The sequence below is a fragment of the Lagenorhynchus albirostris genome, chromosome 1 (assembly GCF_949774975.1).
Source record: "Lagenorhynchus albirostris chromosome 1, mLagAlb1.1, whole genome shotgun sequence".
In the NCBI taxonomy this organism is placed as follows: Eukaryota; Metazoa; Chordata; class Mammalia; order Artiodactyla; family Delphinidae; genus Lagenorhynchus; species Lagenorhynchus albirostris.
The window spans coordinates 86430032-86448427 of record NC_083095.1 but is presented as its reverse complement, the minus strand read 5'-3'; the positions used below and the strand labels follow the sequence as shown (position 1 = coordinate 86448427).

Below are 18396 nucleotides of genomic sequence, written 5' to 3'. Positions count from 1 at the left end.
AATATTTGAAGAGATTATAGTCGAAAACTTCCCTAACATGGGAAAGGAAAGAGCCACCCAAATCCAGGAAAGGCAGAGAGTCCCATACAGGATAAACCCAAGGAGAAACACACTGAGACACATAGTAATCAAATTGGCAAAAATTAAAGACAAAGAAAAATTATTGGAAGCAGCAAGGGAAAAACAACAAATAACATACAAGGGAATTCCTATAAGGTTAACAGCTGATTTCTCAGCAGAAACTGTACAAGCCAGAAGGGAGTGGCATGATATACTTAAAGTGATGAAAGGGAAGAACCTACAACCAAGATTACTCTACCCTGCAGGGATCTCATTCAGATTCGATGGAGAAATCAAAAGCTTTACAGACAAGCAAAAGCTAAGAGAATTCAACACCACCAAACCAGCTCTACAACAAATGCTAAAGGAACTTCTCTAAGTGGGAAACACAAGAGAACAAAAGGACCTACAAAAACAAACCCAAAACAATTAAGAAAATGGTCATAGGAACATGCATATCAATAATTACCTTAAATGTGAATGGATTAAATACTACAACCAAAAGACACAGGCTCGCTGAATGGATACAAAAACAAGACCCATACATATGCTGTCTACAAGAACCCACTTCAGACCTAGGGACACATACAGACTGAAAGTGAGGGGACGGAAAAAGATATTCCATGCAAATGGAAACCTAAAGAAAGCTGGAGTAGCAATACTCATCAGATAAAATAGACTTTAAAATAAAGAATGTTACAAGAGACAAGGAAGGCCACTACATGATGATCAAAGGATCAATCCAAGAAGAAGATATAACAATTATAAATATATATGCATCCAACATAGGAGCACCTCAACACTTAAGGCAACTGCTAACAGCTCTAAAAGAGGAAATCGACAGTAACACAATAATAGTGGGGGACTTTAACACCTCATTAACACCAATGGACAGGCCATTCAAACAGAAAATTAATAAGGAAACCCAAGCTTTAAATGACACAATAGACCAGATAGATTTAATAGACATTTATAGGACATTCCATCCAAAAACAGCAGATTACACTCTCTTCTCAAGTGCGGATGGAACATTCTTCAGGATAGATCACATCTTGGGTCACAAATCAAGCCTAAATAAATTTAAGAAAATTGAAATCATATCAAGCATCTTTTCTGACCACAACACTATGAGATTAGAAATCAGTTATAGGGGAAAAAAACGTAAAAAGCACAAACACATGGAGGCTAAACACTACGTTACTAAATAACCAAGAGATCACTGAGGAAATCAAAGCGGAAATCAAAAAATACCTAGAGACAAGTGACAATGAAAACACGATGATCCAAAACCTATGGGAGGCAGCAAAAGCAGTTCTAAGAGGGAAGTTTATAGCTATACAAGCCCACCTCAAAAACAAGTAACAATCTAACATTACACCTAAAGGAGCTAGAGAAAGAAGAACAAACCAAACCCAAAGTTAGCAGAAGGAAAGAAATCATAAAGATCAGAGCAGAAATAAATGAAATAGAAACAAAGAAAACAGTAGCAAAGATCAATAGAACTAAAAGCTGGTTCTTTGAGAAGATAAACAAAATTGATAAACCATTAGCCAGACTCATCAAGAAAAAGAGGAAGAGAACTCAAATCAATAAAATTAGAAATGACAAAGGAGAAATCCCAACTGACATGGCAGAAATACAAAGAATTATAAGAGATTACGACAAACAACTATGCTAATAAAATAGACAACCTAGAAGAAATGGACAAATTCTTAGAAAGGTATAACCTTCCAAAACTGAACCAGGAAGAAATAGAAAATATGAACAGACCAATCACAAGTAATGAAGTTGAAACTGTGATTAAAAATCTTCTAACAAACGTCCAGGACCAGATGGTTTCACACGTGAATTTTGTCAGACATTTAGAGAAGAGCTAACACCCATCCTTCTCAAACTCTTCCAAAAAATAGCAGAGGAAGGAAAGCTCCAAAACTCATTCTATGAGGCCACCATCACCCTGATACCAAAACCAGACAAAGATATTACACAAAAAGAAAATTACAGACCAATATCACTGATGAATATAGATGCAAAAATCCTCAACAAAATACTAGCAAACAGAATCCAAAAATACATAAAAAGGATCATACACCGCGATCAAGTGGGATTTATCCCAGGGATGCAAGGATACTTCAATATACGCAAATTAATCAATGTGATACAGCATATTAGCAAATTGAAGAATAAAAACCATGTGATCATCTCAATAGATGCAGAAAAAGCTTGTGACAAAATTCAACACCACTTATGATAAATATTTTCCAGAAAGTGTGCATAGAGGGAACTACCTCAACATAATAAAGGCCATATACTACAAACCCACAGCAAACATCATTCTCAATGGTGAAAAACTGAAAGCATTTCCTCTAAGATGAGGAATGAGACAAGGATGTCCACCCTCACCACTATTATTCAACATAATTTTGGAAGTCCTAGCCAAGGCAATCAGAGAAGAAAAAGAAATAAAAGGAATACAAATTGGAAAAGAAGAAGTAAAACTGTCACCGTTTGCAGATGACATGATAGTATACATAGAGAATCCTAAAGATGCCACCAGAAAACTATTAGAGCCAATTAATGTATTTGGTAAAGTTGCAGGATACAACATTAATGCACAGAAATCTCTTGCATTCGTATACACATCATCCTATACAATGATTTTTCATCATTCCTTCAGATGATGAAAAATCTGAAAGAGAAATTAAGAAACACTCCCATTTACCATTGCAACAAAAAGAATAAAATACCTAGGAATAAACTGACCTAGGGAGACAAAAGACCTGTATGCAGAAAACTATAAGGCACTGTTGAAAGAAATTAAAGATCATACCAACAGATGGAGAGATATTCCATGTTCTTGGATTGGAAGAATCAATACTGTGAAAATGACTATACTACCCAAAGCAATCTACAGATTCAATGCAATCCTTGTCAAATTACCAATGGCACTTTTTACAGAACTAGAACAAAAAACCTTAAATTTTGTATGGAGATACAGAAGACCCCAAATAGCCAAAGCAGTCTTGAGGGAAAAAAGCAGAGCTGGAGGAATCAGACTCCCTGACTTCAGACTAGACTACAAAGCTACAGTAATCAAGACAATATGGTACTGGCACAAAAACAGAAACATAGATCAATGAAACAGGATAGAAAGCCCAGAGATAAACCCATGCAACCTATTGTCAACTAATCTATGACAAAGGAGGCAAAGATATACAATGGAGAAAAGAGAGTCTCTTCAATAAGTTGTACTGGGGAAACTAGACAGCTACATGTAAAAGAATGAAATTAGAACACTCCGTAACACCATACACAAAATTAAACTCAAAATGGATTAGAGACCTAAATGTAAGACTGGACACTGTAAAACTCTTAGAGGAAAACATAGGAAGAACACTCTTTGGCATAAATCACAGCGAGATCTTTTTTGATCCACCTCCTAGAGTAATGGAAATAAAAACAAAAATAAACAAATGGGACCTAATGAAACTTAAAAGCTTTTGCAAAGCAAAGGAAACTACACACAAGTCGAAAAGACAACCCTCAGAATGGGAAAACATACTCGTAGACAAATCAACAGACAAAGTATTAATCTCCAACATATATAAACAGCTCATGCAGCTCAATATTAAAAAAACAAACAACCCAATCAAATAATGGGCAGAAGACCTAAATAGACATTTCTCCAAAGAGGACATACAGGTGGCTAAGAAGCACATGAAAAGCTGCTCAACATCACTAATCATTAGAGAAATGCAAATCAAAACTACAATGAGGTATCACCTGACACCAGTCAGAATGGGCATCATCAGAAAATCTACAAACAACAAATGCTGGAGAGGGTGTGGAGAAAAGGTGGCCCTCTTGCACTGTTGGTGGGAATGTAAATTGATACAGCCGCTATGGAGAACAGTATGGAGGTTCATTAAAAAACTGAAAATAGAATTACCATATGACCCAGCAATCCCACTACTGGGCATATACCCAGAGAAAACCATAATTCAAAAAGACACATGCGCCCCAATGTTCAGTGCTGCACTATTTCCAGTAGCCAGGTTATGGAAGCAACCTAAATGCCCATCGACAGACGAATGGATAAAGAAGATGTGGTACCTGTATGCAATGGAATATTACTCAGCCATAAAAAGGAACGAAATTGGGTCATTTGTGGAGACGTGGGTGAATCAAGAGACTGTCATAGAGAGTGAAGTAAGTCAGAAAGAGAAAAACAAATATGGTATATTAACGCATATCTGTGGAACCTAGAAAAATGATAGAGATGAACCGGTTTGCAGGGCAAAAATAGAGACACAGATGTAGAGAACAAACGTATGGACACCAAGGGGGGAAAGCAGCTGGGAGTGGGGGAATGGTGTGATGAATTGGGAGATTGGGATTGACATGTATTCACTGATGTGTATAAAATGGATGACTAATAAGAACTTGCTGTATAAAAAAATAAAATTAAATTTTAAAAAAAAAGAAAAGAAAAAGAAGAAAAAGGAAAGAAGATATTTTGATGGAGGTTCCCTTGTGGTGCAGTGGTTAACAATCCACCTGCCAATGCAGGGGACATGGATGTGAGCCCTGGTCCAGGAAGATCCCACATGCCGTGGAGCAACTAAGCCCATGTGCCACAACTACTGAGCCTGCACTTTATTTTTTTTATTTTTATTTTTTGGTATGCTGGCCTCTCACTGTTGTGGCCTCTGCCGTTCTGGAGCACAGGCTCCGGACGCGCAGGCTCAGCGGCCATGGCTCAGGGGCCAGCCGCTCCGCGGCACGTGGGATCTTCCCAGACCGGGGCATGAACCCGTGTCCCCTGCATCGGCAGGTGGACTCTCAACCACTGCGCCACCAGGGAAGCCCTGAGCCTGCACTTGAGATCCCATGTTCCACAACTACTGAAGCCCGTGCGCCTAGAGCCCATGCACTGGAACAAGAGAAGCCAACGCAACGAGAAGCCTGCACACTGCACCAAAGACCCAACGCAGCCAAAAATACATAAATTAATTAATTTAAAAAAATTTAAAATATTTGATGGTAGGAATAAGGAGATAGCCCTTTGCCCTGTGCTTTGGGATCTAGATTTATTTCAGGTGTAGGGATTTAACAGTTTTTTGTGGTTTTTTTTCGGTACGCGGGCCTCTCACTGTTGTGGCCTGTCACGTTGCGGAGCACAGGCTCCGGACGCGCAGGCTGAGCGGCCATGGCTCACAGGCCCAGCCACTCCGTGGCATGTGTGATCTTTCCAGACCGGGGCACGAACCCGTGTCCCCTGCGTCGGCAGGCGGACTCTCAACCACTTCGCCACCAGGGAAGCCCCAACAGTTGTTTTTTTTAAAGTTTATTTATTATTTATTTTTGTCCGCATTGGGTCTTCGTTGCCGCCCGCGTGCTTTCTCCAGTTGCGGCGAGCAGGGGCTGTTCTTCGTTGAGGTGCGTGGGCTTCTCATTGCAGTGGCTTGTCTTTGTTGCGGAGCACAGACTCTAGACGCATGGACTTCAGTAGTTGTGGCTTGCGGGCTCCGTAGTTGTGGCTCGTGGGTTCTAGAGCACAGCCTCAGTAGTTGTGGCACACGGGCTTAGTTGCTCTGCGGCATGTGGGATCTTCCCGTACCAGGGCTTGAACCCATGTCCCCTGCATTGGCAGGCAGATTCTTAACCCCTGCGCCACAAGGGAATTCCCTTAACAGTTTTTTTTAACTAAAACCCAGCAATTTCTAACGACTATATGTCTTTTAGTGACAGTAATATTTGCTCTTAATTTACAAATGCAAAAGAGAATTCTAGACCTGATATGAAATACAGTTTGGGGCTTGTAGGAATTTTTCTACCTGAGTAATATAGGAGTTTCACAAACCTAAGTACAGTTTTTTTAGTTTATTGGGTGTATTTGTATTATTCTATGAGAGAGAATTAAGAATTTCAATTTTTAAAAACATTAAATATATTGTTTTGACTTTTGCTGGGCCATAAACTGTTTATAAAAATAACGATCATCAGCGATTGTGTCCACAAAGGTTTTAATTTCAGATATTTTGATAGCATCAGTTAAATGCTTTAAGAAACTTTGTGTTGGTAAACATAATACTAGCAATATGCCTGTCTAAAAAGGGTGGGTTGCTTGAGTGTGGTCATGTATGTAGACCGCACTGGACTTCAAATTCACAGATCTGAGTTCTAATTCTCACTGCTTATTGGCTTTGGGACCATAGAGAAGTCTTTTTGAGCCTCTATTTCCTAAGGTATAAGAGGCCTGAGAAAAGCTGCCTCTTAGAGTTATGAGGATCAATTGAGTATTTAGTGAAAGGTTATTATAAACTGTTTAAAACTGATAATAACTTCTGGCATTTGTGTAGCCCATGACAGCCATTTTCACGTATTTTATAAGATCCTCACACCACTCTCAAATGTAGATATTATACTCTTCTTAGAGGTGGAAAAGCTACTGTCATCTCAGCAAGATTAAATGCTTAAGTGATTTGTCTAAGGCCTCTCAGTCAAATGGTAGTTCTGGCACTTTAAATCTATATACCTTTTTAAAAAAACTTAAATGTGCTATAAAACCAGTATCACTTAAAATAAATAGAAGGTAAAAACAAAAATAAGTTAAATAAAATCTAAATGTTAATAAAATCTGTCTGTCGTTGCCTGCTTGAAGGTTCTGAGCCTGAGGCCTGTCTCCTTTTGTCAAAGTGGGAGATTAGCAAGATTTAAGAATGGTGTTAAAGACATACTGCCACTTACTGAGAATAATATTTTAATTCTGAAAGTTAGAAAAATTGGGGGACAAACATCGAAAAGGTAATACTTTTGTCAGGGTTTTTAAATTTTATGGCACTGTACCACTTAAAATCACCTCCTATACTAGTATTACAGAGGTACTTTCCCATACGTAGGAAACTACATGGTGCTGCTTCATCACATGGCATATATTATTTTAGCCTGTATTTCGTGTTTTCCTTTGTTTATTTGTTGCAGTGTCTGAATATATATCTTTTTTTAAAAACAGAGAGAAAAATGATAGCTACTACTGTGTCCTTTTCAATGATGAACACCATTCATATGACCATGTCATATACAGTCTACAAAGAGCTCTTGACTGTGAGCTCGCAGAGGCACAGTTGCACACCACTGCCATAGACAAAGAGGTTCGTGTCATTTGAATTATTATGCTGTCTTCATCAGCTTCCTGGAAATTGGGTGTTGACTGGCCCTTGCCAAGTGCCTTAGTATTGTGTTAGGTACAACCATCCTCTTCATTTATCCTTTATAGCCTAAGTAAATTGGTTGAAACTTGATTTTTCTGTGTGTGTTTAACAGTTTAAGATGACTAATTTTCCTCTTTTGTTCTAAATAATTAGAAAGTTACTGAATATACTTGGCAAAAAGTAGTTAAGAATGTCAGCTCGGGCTTCCCTGGTGGCGCAGTGGTTGAGAGTCCACCTGCCAATGCAGGGGACGCAGGTTTGTGCCCTGGTCCGGGAAGATCCCACATACCGCGGAGTGGCTGGGCCTGTGAGCCATGGCCGCTTAGCCTGTGCATCCGGAGCCTGTGCTCCGCAATGGGAGGGGCCACAACAGTGAGAGGCCCGTGTACCGCCAAAAAAAAAAAAAAAAAAGAATGTCAGCTCAACCTCAGTCTGTTTCTATAATTATTGAATGAATGAATAAATGCATGAATTATGAGAAGTTGGTTAGTTAACATCATCTATTAAAACTATTTTTAGAATAATATTGATAGCATGGCTCAGCTTTTATTTAACACCCATCCAAAGCAAAATGTGTTCTTCGGGTATGCAGAAGGAACATTAACCTAATCCCTACCCTCAAGAGGAGGGTAAGATGGTAGAAGAAATATCATGGCACTAGTAATTAGCATTGTGATTCTAGGACTTGAGGAATCAATATCCTGGCCATACCTCTAACCCACTAGTGGACCAAAAGTGTGATATGGAACACATGATGAAGAATTTTAAGTTTACTCATGAAAACTATCTAAGACATATAATAGGAGTTTAGTAAACCTAACTTATTATTATCTGATAGAAATAGAATATACTACAATAAGTAAATAATTGACATTCTTGCCAAGCAGGAAATCTAGAATCCTAAAGTATAGAAACTCTCCACTAGTGGTATTGAAAGTTCTGAAGCTACATAAAACTGCTAAACATTTATGTTTATCTTCTAGGTATTGTCAATCTTAGGACTTTTAGGCAGTCAACAAATGATTGATAATTAAGAGCTTATTGGGTCTTTGGGCTTTATATTACTTATTGATTGATTGGGATTGTCAATGTACTACCACCTAATTCTCATGTTTGTCTATAATTAGGGCCGTCGGGCTGTTAAAGCAGGTGCTTTTGCTGCTTGCCAGGAAGCAAAGGAAGATATAAAGGTAATTTTCTGAATTAGAGTCAAAAAGAGAATTTTAAGAGGAATGCACATTACAAGAGCCCAAGTAAAACAATTATATTGTTGAAGTGGTTTGACATCCTAAGTAAAGATAAGATTGGAGCATTTAGACCCAGAGATTTGGAACTGCAACAGTTATAGATTTCTTTTTTCGAAGAGTAGATTACTTAGTTAGAACAAAAATTTTAAAACTAGTTTGTTTTTAATATTCCTTTCATTTCTAGAGTCATTCAGAAAATGTCTCTCAACATCCACTTCATGTAGAAGTATTACACTCTGAGGTTATGGCTCATCAGAAATTTGCTTTGCGTCTGGGGTCCTGGATGAATAAAATTATGAGCTATTCAAGTAAGTATATAGCCTATTTTTCTTATTTTTCATAAACTATTGTCTTTTTAAATAGCCACAAATTTTAAAATGTCATTGAGTATAAAATAAAATGGTTTTTGTTTTTTTTTATACATTTTGCTTATTTTCAGGATTGCATTTCAGATGCTGTGAATAATGTTTCATTGGCTCTTGATTCTTTGATATTGACAGAATAATTCTTGATATCAAGTGTAGGATGATTACTGTTAGTTTTTTCATATGTTATTATAGGAAATGTACTTTTGGGAGAAAATACTTTAAGAAAAATTATATGACTTTTTTTGTTTGTAGGTGACTTCAGACAGATCTTTTGCCAAGCATGCCTTAGAGAAGAACCTGGCTCTGAGAATCCCTGTCTCATAAGCAGGTTAATGCTTTGGGATGCAAAGCTTTATAAAGGTAGGTAGATCTTTACTTGTGCTTCTTGCCATGAAGCAGAGGAATATTATGACCTTAAAGTGGAGTTTAATCTCTTTTGTTTATTAAATCAGTGAACTTGATAAGATATTATACTTTGAAGGTGAGGTTAACCAATCAATATGTATTCTGTGTTAAAACCCCGGGATATTGCCTTTTAATTATAGTGCCTTTTCATTTACTCAGAACCAGTAAAAAGAGTATGTATGCATTCATGCAGTAGTGCCATTATAAAAGCTATGTTAATTTTCATTTTTAAAATTTAAATGAAGAACCAAAAGTAAAAGGTGAGAGAAAGGTTAAAGGGGATGGAGAAGGGAAAGTACAGAGTAAGAGTAGTCTTTAGTGAAACAGAATGAAAAGGAATGGAGAAAGGTGGGAGAAGTAGGATGAAGTAAGGTACAGGAGTGAGAGGGGTACAGAAAAAGAGGGGAAAGGCATTACATGTATGTATTTTAAATTCTAGCTATTAAATATTAATGCAATAAATGCCACTAACATTTGAGTCCTTGAGGTCTATTAGCATGTGAAATATTTTTATAATATTCTGCCACTACTAATAGCTGGAATGTTTTTTTTGCCTTGGTGATACTCCTCCCACCTCCCTAAAAAATGATGTATAGGTGCCCGTAAGATCCTTCACGAATTGATCTTCAGCAGTTTTTTTATGGAGATGGAATACAAAAAATTCTTTGCTATGGAATTTGTGAAGGTAATTGCTCTTTATAAATAGATATCAATAAATAGAAATAGAAAACCATTTTTGTAAGTGAAATAATGGAAACAAAGGGGATAATTATGAAGCAAGAATTTAATTTTATAGTTCATTTCTCTGTCAAAAAGTTCATTTATTTTCACATTTGGTAGTATGGAAACAGTAGTCTGAGAGAGGAGATAGGTGGAAAATGACCTATTGTTTGCCTAGAAAAAGCAGTAGGAAGTTATCACATTCATGAATACATTTATCTTTTCTAATCATTTGTTAGTAAAATTATAACAAGAGCAGTGACTAGCTGAAAGGCATAGCAGGGAAAAGGAACAGATACATGCTAAAAGGAGGCAGATATCTGATGGGCAAGAGTTATACTTAACTATTTGAGGCTAGAATATAAAGATAAATCTTACAGCTTTTTAATATTGTTTTATTGATCTATTGTATATCCCTTACATTGTTATATTTTTTGTCTCTCTCTCTCTCAAGTTAGACTAGTTAGAACATGTACTTCTTTAACCTTTTGCTTTGCCTTATACAGAGGTATCCAGTAAATACTTGTTAGTTTACTCTGATTTTGAGTGGCAGGAAATTCTGTAAAACTTAGGACAGAGGTAGACCCAGGATGGAATTGGAAGCAGAGAGTTAAATAATGATTGTCATAGGCAAATGATACTATGGGATAAGATACCTGCACTTCCTGGATTTTATAAGTAGATTGTTAAAAGCAACTAAGACATTTGGTTTCTTTAAAGGTGATGACAACTCAAATTATCAACTCTATTCTTCTAAAACTCATTAGAGATAGAATATTGGACCATATCTGTGATCTGAAATGAAGTTTTTTCCTTATACAACAGCAGTTCTCCCTCCTTACATGATGTTTTTCTGTATACCATGGTTACCTCTTAAACTTTGTATGAATTCTAATGGTTGAAATTAAATATGTAGGTCAGGGATCTAACACTGTGCTTACATATAATAGATGCTTGATGCATGACTGGATGTATTATTATTTTTGTTCTCCCAAGATATCAGGATTGATTTTCAGCTGGTATGCACCAGTATGTATAAGAAGTTATGTACAGCCAGCATCCATTCTGTTTAAGGCTGGGTTGAATCTGATGGTTGGTTTTCTGGGTCATATCAGCTTTTAAATACTTTCAATATAGTCCCTGCCCTATTCCATTGGGGTAAAATCTGCTAAAAATTGCCCCAGATTCTGTTTGAGAAAGTATATACTACACCTTTGCAGTCCTCTGTGATTTTTACATGTATGTGTGTGTGTGTGTGTGTGTGTGTGTGTGTGTGTGTGTTTGTTGTGTTTTTTAAAAATAGTTCTCAGTATCCAACTATGCTAGTTTGGGTAGCTGAATTCATATTCAGTCTTTTGTTATTCTCTTTCTAGTAAATTTTTGTTGACCATAGTATCTCCCCTTAATAAATAGGAGTTATAATACTTGCCATCTTATACATAGGAACAAATATAGCAGCTGTTAAAATTGGGATTTTAAAAGTTTTCAGTACTTATTTATAATTGCTTCTCCACTTATTGTTTTATCTTCCAGTATTATAAGCAGCTACAGAAAGACTATATCAGTGATGATCATGACAGAAGTATCTCTATAACTGCACTCTCAGTTCAGATGTTTACTGTTCCTACTTTGGTATGTATTAATTAGTCTTGGCAACCTTTCTAAGTAATATTTATTTTATTATTTAAGAATTTTAGTTAGTGTTGAATTGAATTAAAACAATTTCTGAGTCACTATGCTGGTCTAATTACACGTGGAAAATTGAATAATGCTTCAGTGGTATCTGCACGTGAAAATGCTTTAATGATACCCAAGGGCTAGGTAATTTGTGGAGTGGGAGTGATGGCACTACCTTGGTCCAAAAGTGCTTGTTCCTGCAGGTGAAACCTAGGGATGGTTTCTCAGTGTCTAGAGTAACTTAGGAACAGTGCCTTTTTAATACCAAAAATTTTTTTGTGTGCTATTCTCTTGTTCTTTAGGTTTTTTTTTTTTTTAATCATTGTTAGGGTGGGGGAATAGAGTAAGACAAAACAAAACAGGAGGAGAGTATAACTGTTGAGCATTTGCATGAGATGGAGCTGCATAGGCCTGGGAGGAGGAGGGTGGAGGATTCTGCTTCCTTTTTATCCTGCTACTTTGCCTGTTTCTTCTGGAAAGTTCCTACTTTCTCTTTTCAAAGGCCAGAGAAAAGAATGGGGAAGAGAAATTGGATTGCGATTAAGGGGGAGATGTCAGAATAGAAAATATATATGACAGAAGCCTGAAGTATATCTGTTTGTTCTGCTTTGCTCACTGTGTGATTAACAGTGGTAAACATTCATGTAAATGAATGTTACACAGATACTGTGTAACCTGTGTAATGGGCTTGGGGTGTTCAGACAGGTGTTTTCTAGTTGCTGAGGAGTAGGGAATTTTTACTTTTAGAAAATAATTTCTCAGAAATTGCTATCCTGTGAGACTAAGGAGTATGTTTGATGCTCAACAAACATTTATTCAAAATGATTTACCAACCAAATGAGTAAATAAGTAAAGTCCATACTATAATGAGTTAATACTAAAGACAATATTCTTCACATGTTCTGCAGGCTCGACATCTTATTGAAGAGCAAAATGTTATCTCTGTCATCACTGAAACTCTGCTGGAAGTTTTGCCTGAGTACTTGGATAGGAACAATAAATTCAACTTCCAGGGTTATAGCCAGGACAAATTGGGAAGAGTATATGCAGTAATATGTGATCTAAAGTAAGTTGTTCGAGTAAAAAGGTGAGGGTACCTGTTAAACACAGTTGTGTTTATTCTGTCCTATATATAAACATCTGATCCTTTTGGTTATCTTGGAATCTTTATAATGATGGCAAGGACAAAGATCTGTTACTGTGATGTCAATAAATGTTTTAAGTGAAGGCTTCTAATAGAGTTAAAATCAGGTCAATAAAGAAGGTACTGAGGAAGGGCCTCTCACAGGAACTTAGGGTCTCTTGGGGTCACCAAATGAATCTCCATCATGGTCACCATGCCTTCCACTCACTTCCACTCATGTATTTTGGTTCTGCCCCTCTTGCATAGTCTCTTTGTGCTTAGTTTCAGATGATCTTGTTGATGTGAATTTTTTTAACTCCTTTTTCATACATATGACCAAGTATTCATCAGGGGTTTCTTAAGTTTTTCTCCCTGAAGAAATGGAGTTTCCTTTTAAAGTAAAGTTGGAATCATATGATAGGTCACATTTGGGATCATTTGACCTAAAAGGAAATAAATTTCTAATTTTTTTAGAAATATATGGTGACTACTATAAGGATTATGCTGTATAAAGTAGTCAATAAATCATAAACTTAATTATTTTAAGAATATATTAAGACAAAATATGTTTCATTTAGTTCACTATTAAAAAAAGAGCTCTAAGATATATATGATTACTTATTCTAGTCCCTATGTGAATAAAATCATTCTAATTTTGTCCACTTCTTCTAGTGACCATGTAAAGTATAGAGAGCTGGAAACAAGTTTCTAAACCAACCTAGAAATAGTTTACTCTAGTTAGAAAAATACATTTGACAGATTTCTGGAACTATGCATTGGATCCTTGATATTACTCAGAAAAATGTTTTCAGACCCTTCAAATTCTGCAATTTCTAAACATGATTATGACATGTAATTCTTTCTTTAAAGTTCAGTAAATCGTTATGTTATCATATCTTCAGTACAAGTTGAGATGGTGATGAGTTCAGTAGTGAATTGCCATTTAGCCAGTGTGATTCACAAATTATGCATAATTTACAATATGCAAAACAAACAAAAAATATACAAAAACTCCAAATGGCAGTACTTAAAGTTTAGTGTTAAATCAGTGTATTTATCATTCCTTTGGTCTACTGTATAGGAAAAATCTCTTTCTGTGGTTCTCATTACTCTGAAGTATTCTTATAACAGAGTTATTTTTCTATCCAGAGAAGTGCATAATCACATCATTGTTTTGTCTTATTTTATTTTGTGGATCTCTGACTATAATTATTCTCTGTGGTAAATAATTTAGAGTTAATGCATCCCTAGATACTTACCCCTATGGTAAAACTTTAGGGTCCCTGGTTGGGAAGGTAATTTTAAAGTTTTCCCACTCATCTGATGCTCACAACTGCTCTCCTACATCCTTACATAAGTAGAGATATCTCTAATGACAAGGAGAAGGGAAAATTAATGTCTTTTGAGGACCTGATTAGCAGATATTGTGTTAGACTTCTCGTGTAATTCACTCTCACAAGGGTCCTGTGTTATTTATTAGTAACTGCTATGTGCTAAGAAGCTTTACTTATTTTACTTCATTTTATTCTTGCAACATTCTCATAAGGTAGGTGATATCTTTATTTGTAGATTATAATTATTTGCCTAAGGTCACAAAACTAGTAAGTTGCAGAATTTGGATTTGAGCCTAACGCTATTTATCTGTAATACTCATGTTCCTTTCACTACATTATGTAGCTTCACAGACTACATAAACAACAACAAAGCCTTCTCTGAAACCTGGCCTAAAGCACCAATCAGATATACCCTTCATTTAACAAATAATTACTGAACCCCATTTCTCAGTCTCTCATTGTAGAAATTTTGTAGTCATTCTTATTATTTCCCCATATACTTACTCATTCACCACTTCTTCCTGAAGCCCTGCTTATTTTTAAATCAGTTAGAAATAACCACAAATACTTAATGCCTTTTAACTGTTTCTAGAATAAAGTACAGATTCTTCCAGAATTTGTAGCTCTTCATAGTCTCACTTTATATACTACTTATCTGACTGTACCTCAGCATGAAATAAATTTATTGGTCCTAGCAGAAGCTCTGTTCAGCCTGCCTCAGGAAATTTTCACTCTCTCAAAGCAGTGCATTCTAACCCTTGAGTAGCCCCTTCCAACTTTTAGAAAGTTTATTTTATATTGAAATCTGTCTTTGTAGCTTTCATTATGTGGCTCTAGCTCACCCTTTGTCCATTCAGAGCAACTCAGTGCTCATTTAACTTGACGTATTTGAAGACAGCAGGCATATCTGACAACTCTTTTTTATGTTAAGTTGCATCATTTTCTTTAAATATACCCATTTCATATTTAAAATTCCTTCTACATTATTGTCCTTCGCTACTGAAGCTGTTTTAGTTGACTGTGTACCACTTAAGGTATATGCCAAGAAATGAACACAGTACTCTGAGGTCTGTGTAGTAGAAGGAAGGGATTATTACCTCTCTCATTCTAAATAAATACACCTGTATTAATTTAGTTTCATTTGTCACTCACTCTATGGAAGGTATCTGTTGGGATATTATGGAAATGAAACTTAGAAAAGAGATGCAGTTGAACCTTGGTTCTGTTAAATGAATATTGTCCTTTTATTACTCTAACTTGTTCCTTCCTTTTTCTGAAAAGTATAGCATATTCTCAATGCAAGTCACCCTCTTCCTCTCCTACTCTGTCCCACCCTCTCCTTCCACTGCTTTTACCACCTATTTTTATCTGCAGACTGCTTTTCTTTTCCTTTCCTTCCTTACTCTTTCCTTTCTTCCTATCTCTTACATCTTCTTTACTTCCTAGGTCTCCTACAGGGGTCAGGCATGAACTATGTGAAACTAGAAATGTAAATTTTCTTCTCTAGATCAGTGCTTCTCAAATATTAATATGAATGCAAATCTTTATGGGAGCTTGTTAAAATGCAGATTATTACTCAGTAGATTCTGCATTTCTAAAGATTCAGTTGATGCTCATGCTTCTAGTTTGTGAACCAACCTTTTGAGTAGCAGTGCTCTAGAAAACAGCCAAACTTTGATGCCATTTGTTCATTGTGGTAGAGTTTAAACTTTAGTCTTTTTTACTTTAAAAGGAAGATTTAGAATGTAATTAGTATATTTCAAAGTTATTTCTTTGATAAAGTCCTGATGATTGTTTTTCTTTTTTTTTTTTTTTTTGCGGTACGCGGGCCTCTCACTGTTGTGGCCCCACCCGTTGCGGAGCACAGGCTCCGGACGCGCAGGCTCAGTGGCCATGGCTCACGGGCCCAGCCGCTCCGCGGCATGTGGGATCCTCCCGGACCGGGGCACGAACCCATGTCCCCTGTATCAGCAGGTGGACACTCATCCACTGCGCCACCAGGGAAGCCCCTGATGATTGTATTTTAACTTTCAACATATTAATGGATATTTAAAGAAAGGGAAAATTAAACCACAATCCTTACTATCTTTATGAATAAAACTAATTTTTCCTCCATCTTTTTGCCATGTCTTTTATGTTCAGCATTACTTCCTTTGTGCCCTTTTTTTGGGAACTTAACATTGGATTACAGTGTCCAGTATACATATCTGTTTTCCCATCTGCACTTTGAACCTCAAGGGTAGGGTGTCTGGTTCATGTTTATGTTCCTGATACCTGGTGTGTAATAGGAATTGATTTGGGTTGACTGAGTGCAAAATAATTTTTAACAATTGTTAATGATTCCTTCCTGAGAAGTTATTTTGTGATAAACCATGTTCCCACTGGATATGAAAACAGCCATTGTCTTTACAGCCAAAAGAAGTATTGGTCTTGTAAATTATAGGCTAAAATGGGTCTGTTTATCTTATGAAACAAATACATTCTGATATGTAAGCCACGATGACATAGGTGCTTATATCCTTCTTCTGGGTTCTGGGCGAAGAAAGCCTGGAGGTAGGAAGTCTGTTCCAAATTTCCTGACCCACCAGCAGTATTATATCTATGGTACTGAAATCAGGTAGCAGGAACGAATGGCTCTGGGAACCAGTGCAGAATAGTCACACAAAGTTGTACAAATCTTTAGTCATTACATACTGAGCAGCAGTAACAAAGGTATTGAATCCTCAGGCCAAACTACTATAATTCTCATGACTGCATGCTTTAGGGGAAAATGTGTGTCATTTTAATGCACAAAAATATTTTATAACTTACAAAATATTCTGAAATAGTTTGCACAACCAGCATACATCATGCACATGTAGTTTTGACATGCATTTTGAGGCTGAAGGGATTTCAACTGGTCCTTTGGGTGAAGGGTATGAACAGTTCTAGAAAATTTGTACTGTGGTTGTCCAGCTGTGACAGGCTAGATTCACTTAATCAGACTAACTTTTGAGTGGAGAAGTCAGGCTTAGCTTTGACATCTGCCTCTCATAGGTAGAGCATTCACATTTTGCTGGTGTAATTCTAGCACTGCCTAGAGTTATAAGAAATTAGAATTCATAATTTTGATGAATCAACATTATCTATAGCCCTGAGAACCTTAAAATTATCCCAAAATAGGAAAGTGAAATGTTTCTTTGTCTCTTGAAATGATAGGTATATCCTGATCAGCAAGCCTGCAGTGTGGACGGAAAGATTAAGAATGCAGTTCCTTGAAGGCTTTAGATCTTTTTTGAAGATTCTTACCTGTATGCAGGTATGATAGTTCTTCTGTACATCAGTAAGATAAATTTATTTAAAAAAATTTAACCCCAATCTTTAATGTTTTGTTTTGTTTTGAGCAAATTATGTTTTTTATTTGAGAAAGGATAAATCTAGCAAAATAGAAGTAAAATTTAAACACTGCCTCACTGATTCTGCTTTAATAGATCTTTCTGAATAGCTTAGTTAACTGCAGTTGTTACTATTAATGTTTATTTATGCTTACCATGTGATAACTGTAGTAAGCACTTTCATGCATTCTTTCTTTTGAGCTTCATAGCAATCTTATGAGGTAGTTACTATTATTATCCCCCTTTTACCTATAAGGGAATCATAGCTTAGAAATAATTTGACCAGGGTCATACAGCTAGAAAAGTGACAGAGTTATGATTTGAACCCGTGCGTTCTGACCTAGTGTAACAGCTATGTTAAAAAACTACACATACATGAATATAAATCCTGATGATTTTATATTTTGCCAGTGGAAGAGCAAAGAAAGAGGGCCCATATGTATATGTTAACCACTCTTTTCTTGTAGGGAATGGAAGAAATCAGAAGACAGGTTGGGCAACACATAGAAGTGGATCCTGACTGGGAGGCTGCCATTGCTATACAGATGCAATTGAAGAACATTTTACTAATGTTCCAAGAGTGGTGCGCTTGTGATGTAAGTAAAATTTGTTAGAAGGATCCGTGCCTTTTTAAGTGTTCTGATTGTTATTAATAGTATAGTTTTATGTTGCAACTTCCTTGATGTAAAGTTTTATTGCTTAAATAGTTTCTTATATGTTTGAATTATCTTATTAAATTTGTAGTTTTTTACACTTAATTAGAAAATGTGCTCCATGGCATTCCATTTACCTTTGGGAATAGTGGAGTTTAAAAAATACAGCACACACTAATCAATTAATAAATTATTTATTGATAAATTTATTTCCTTGGACA

General features: G+C 36.3%; 1 protein-coding gene across 1 annotated transcript in view; it reads left to right on the top strand.

The window, feature by feature from the left end:
* Positions 1 to 18396, top strand: part of UBR1 (ubiquitin protein ligase E3 component n-recognin 1) — a 165654-nt gene that overhangs the window by 67066 nt on the left and 80192 nt on the right. Inside the window, exons 6-14 of the mRNA XM_060148630.1 lie at positions 7076 to 7214; positions 8402 to 8464; positions 8706 to 8829; positions 9142 to 9249; positions 9891 to 9979; positions 11548 to 11646; positions 12600 to 12757; positions 17347 to 17446; positions 17990 to 18118. Coding sequence (XP_060004613.1) covers positions 7076 to 7214; positions 8402 to 8464; positions 8706 to 8829; positions 9142 to 9249; positions 9891 to 9979; positions 11548 to 11646; positions 12600 to 12757; positions 17347 to 17446; positions 17990 to 18118 — 1009 coding nt within the window. The remainder of the gene's footprint in view (positions 1 to 7075; positions 7215 to 8401; positions 8465 to 8705; positions 8830 to 9141; positions 9250 to 9890; positions 9980 to 11547; positions 11647 to 12599; positions 12758 to 17346; positions 17447 to 17989; positions 18119 to 18396) is intronic.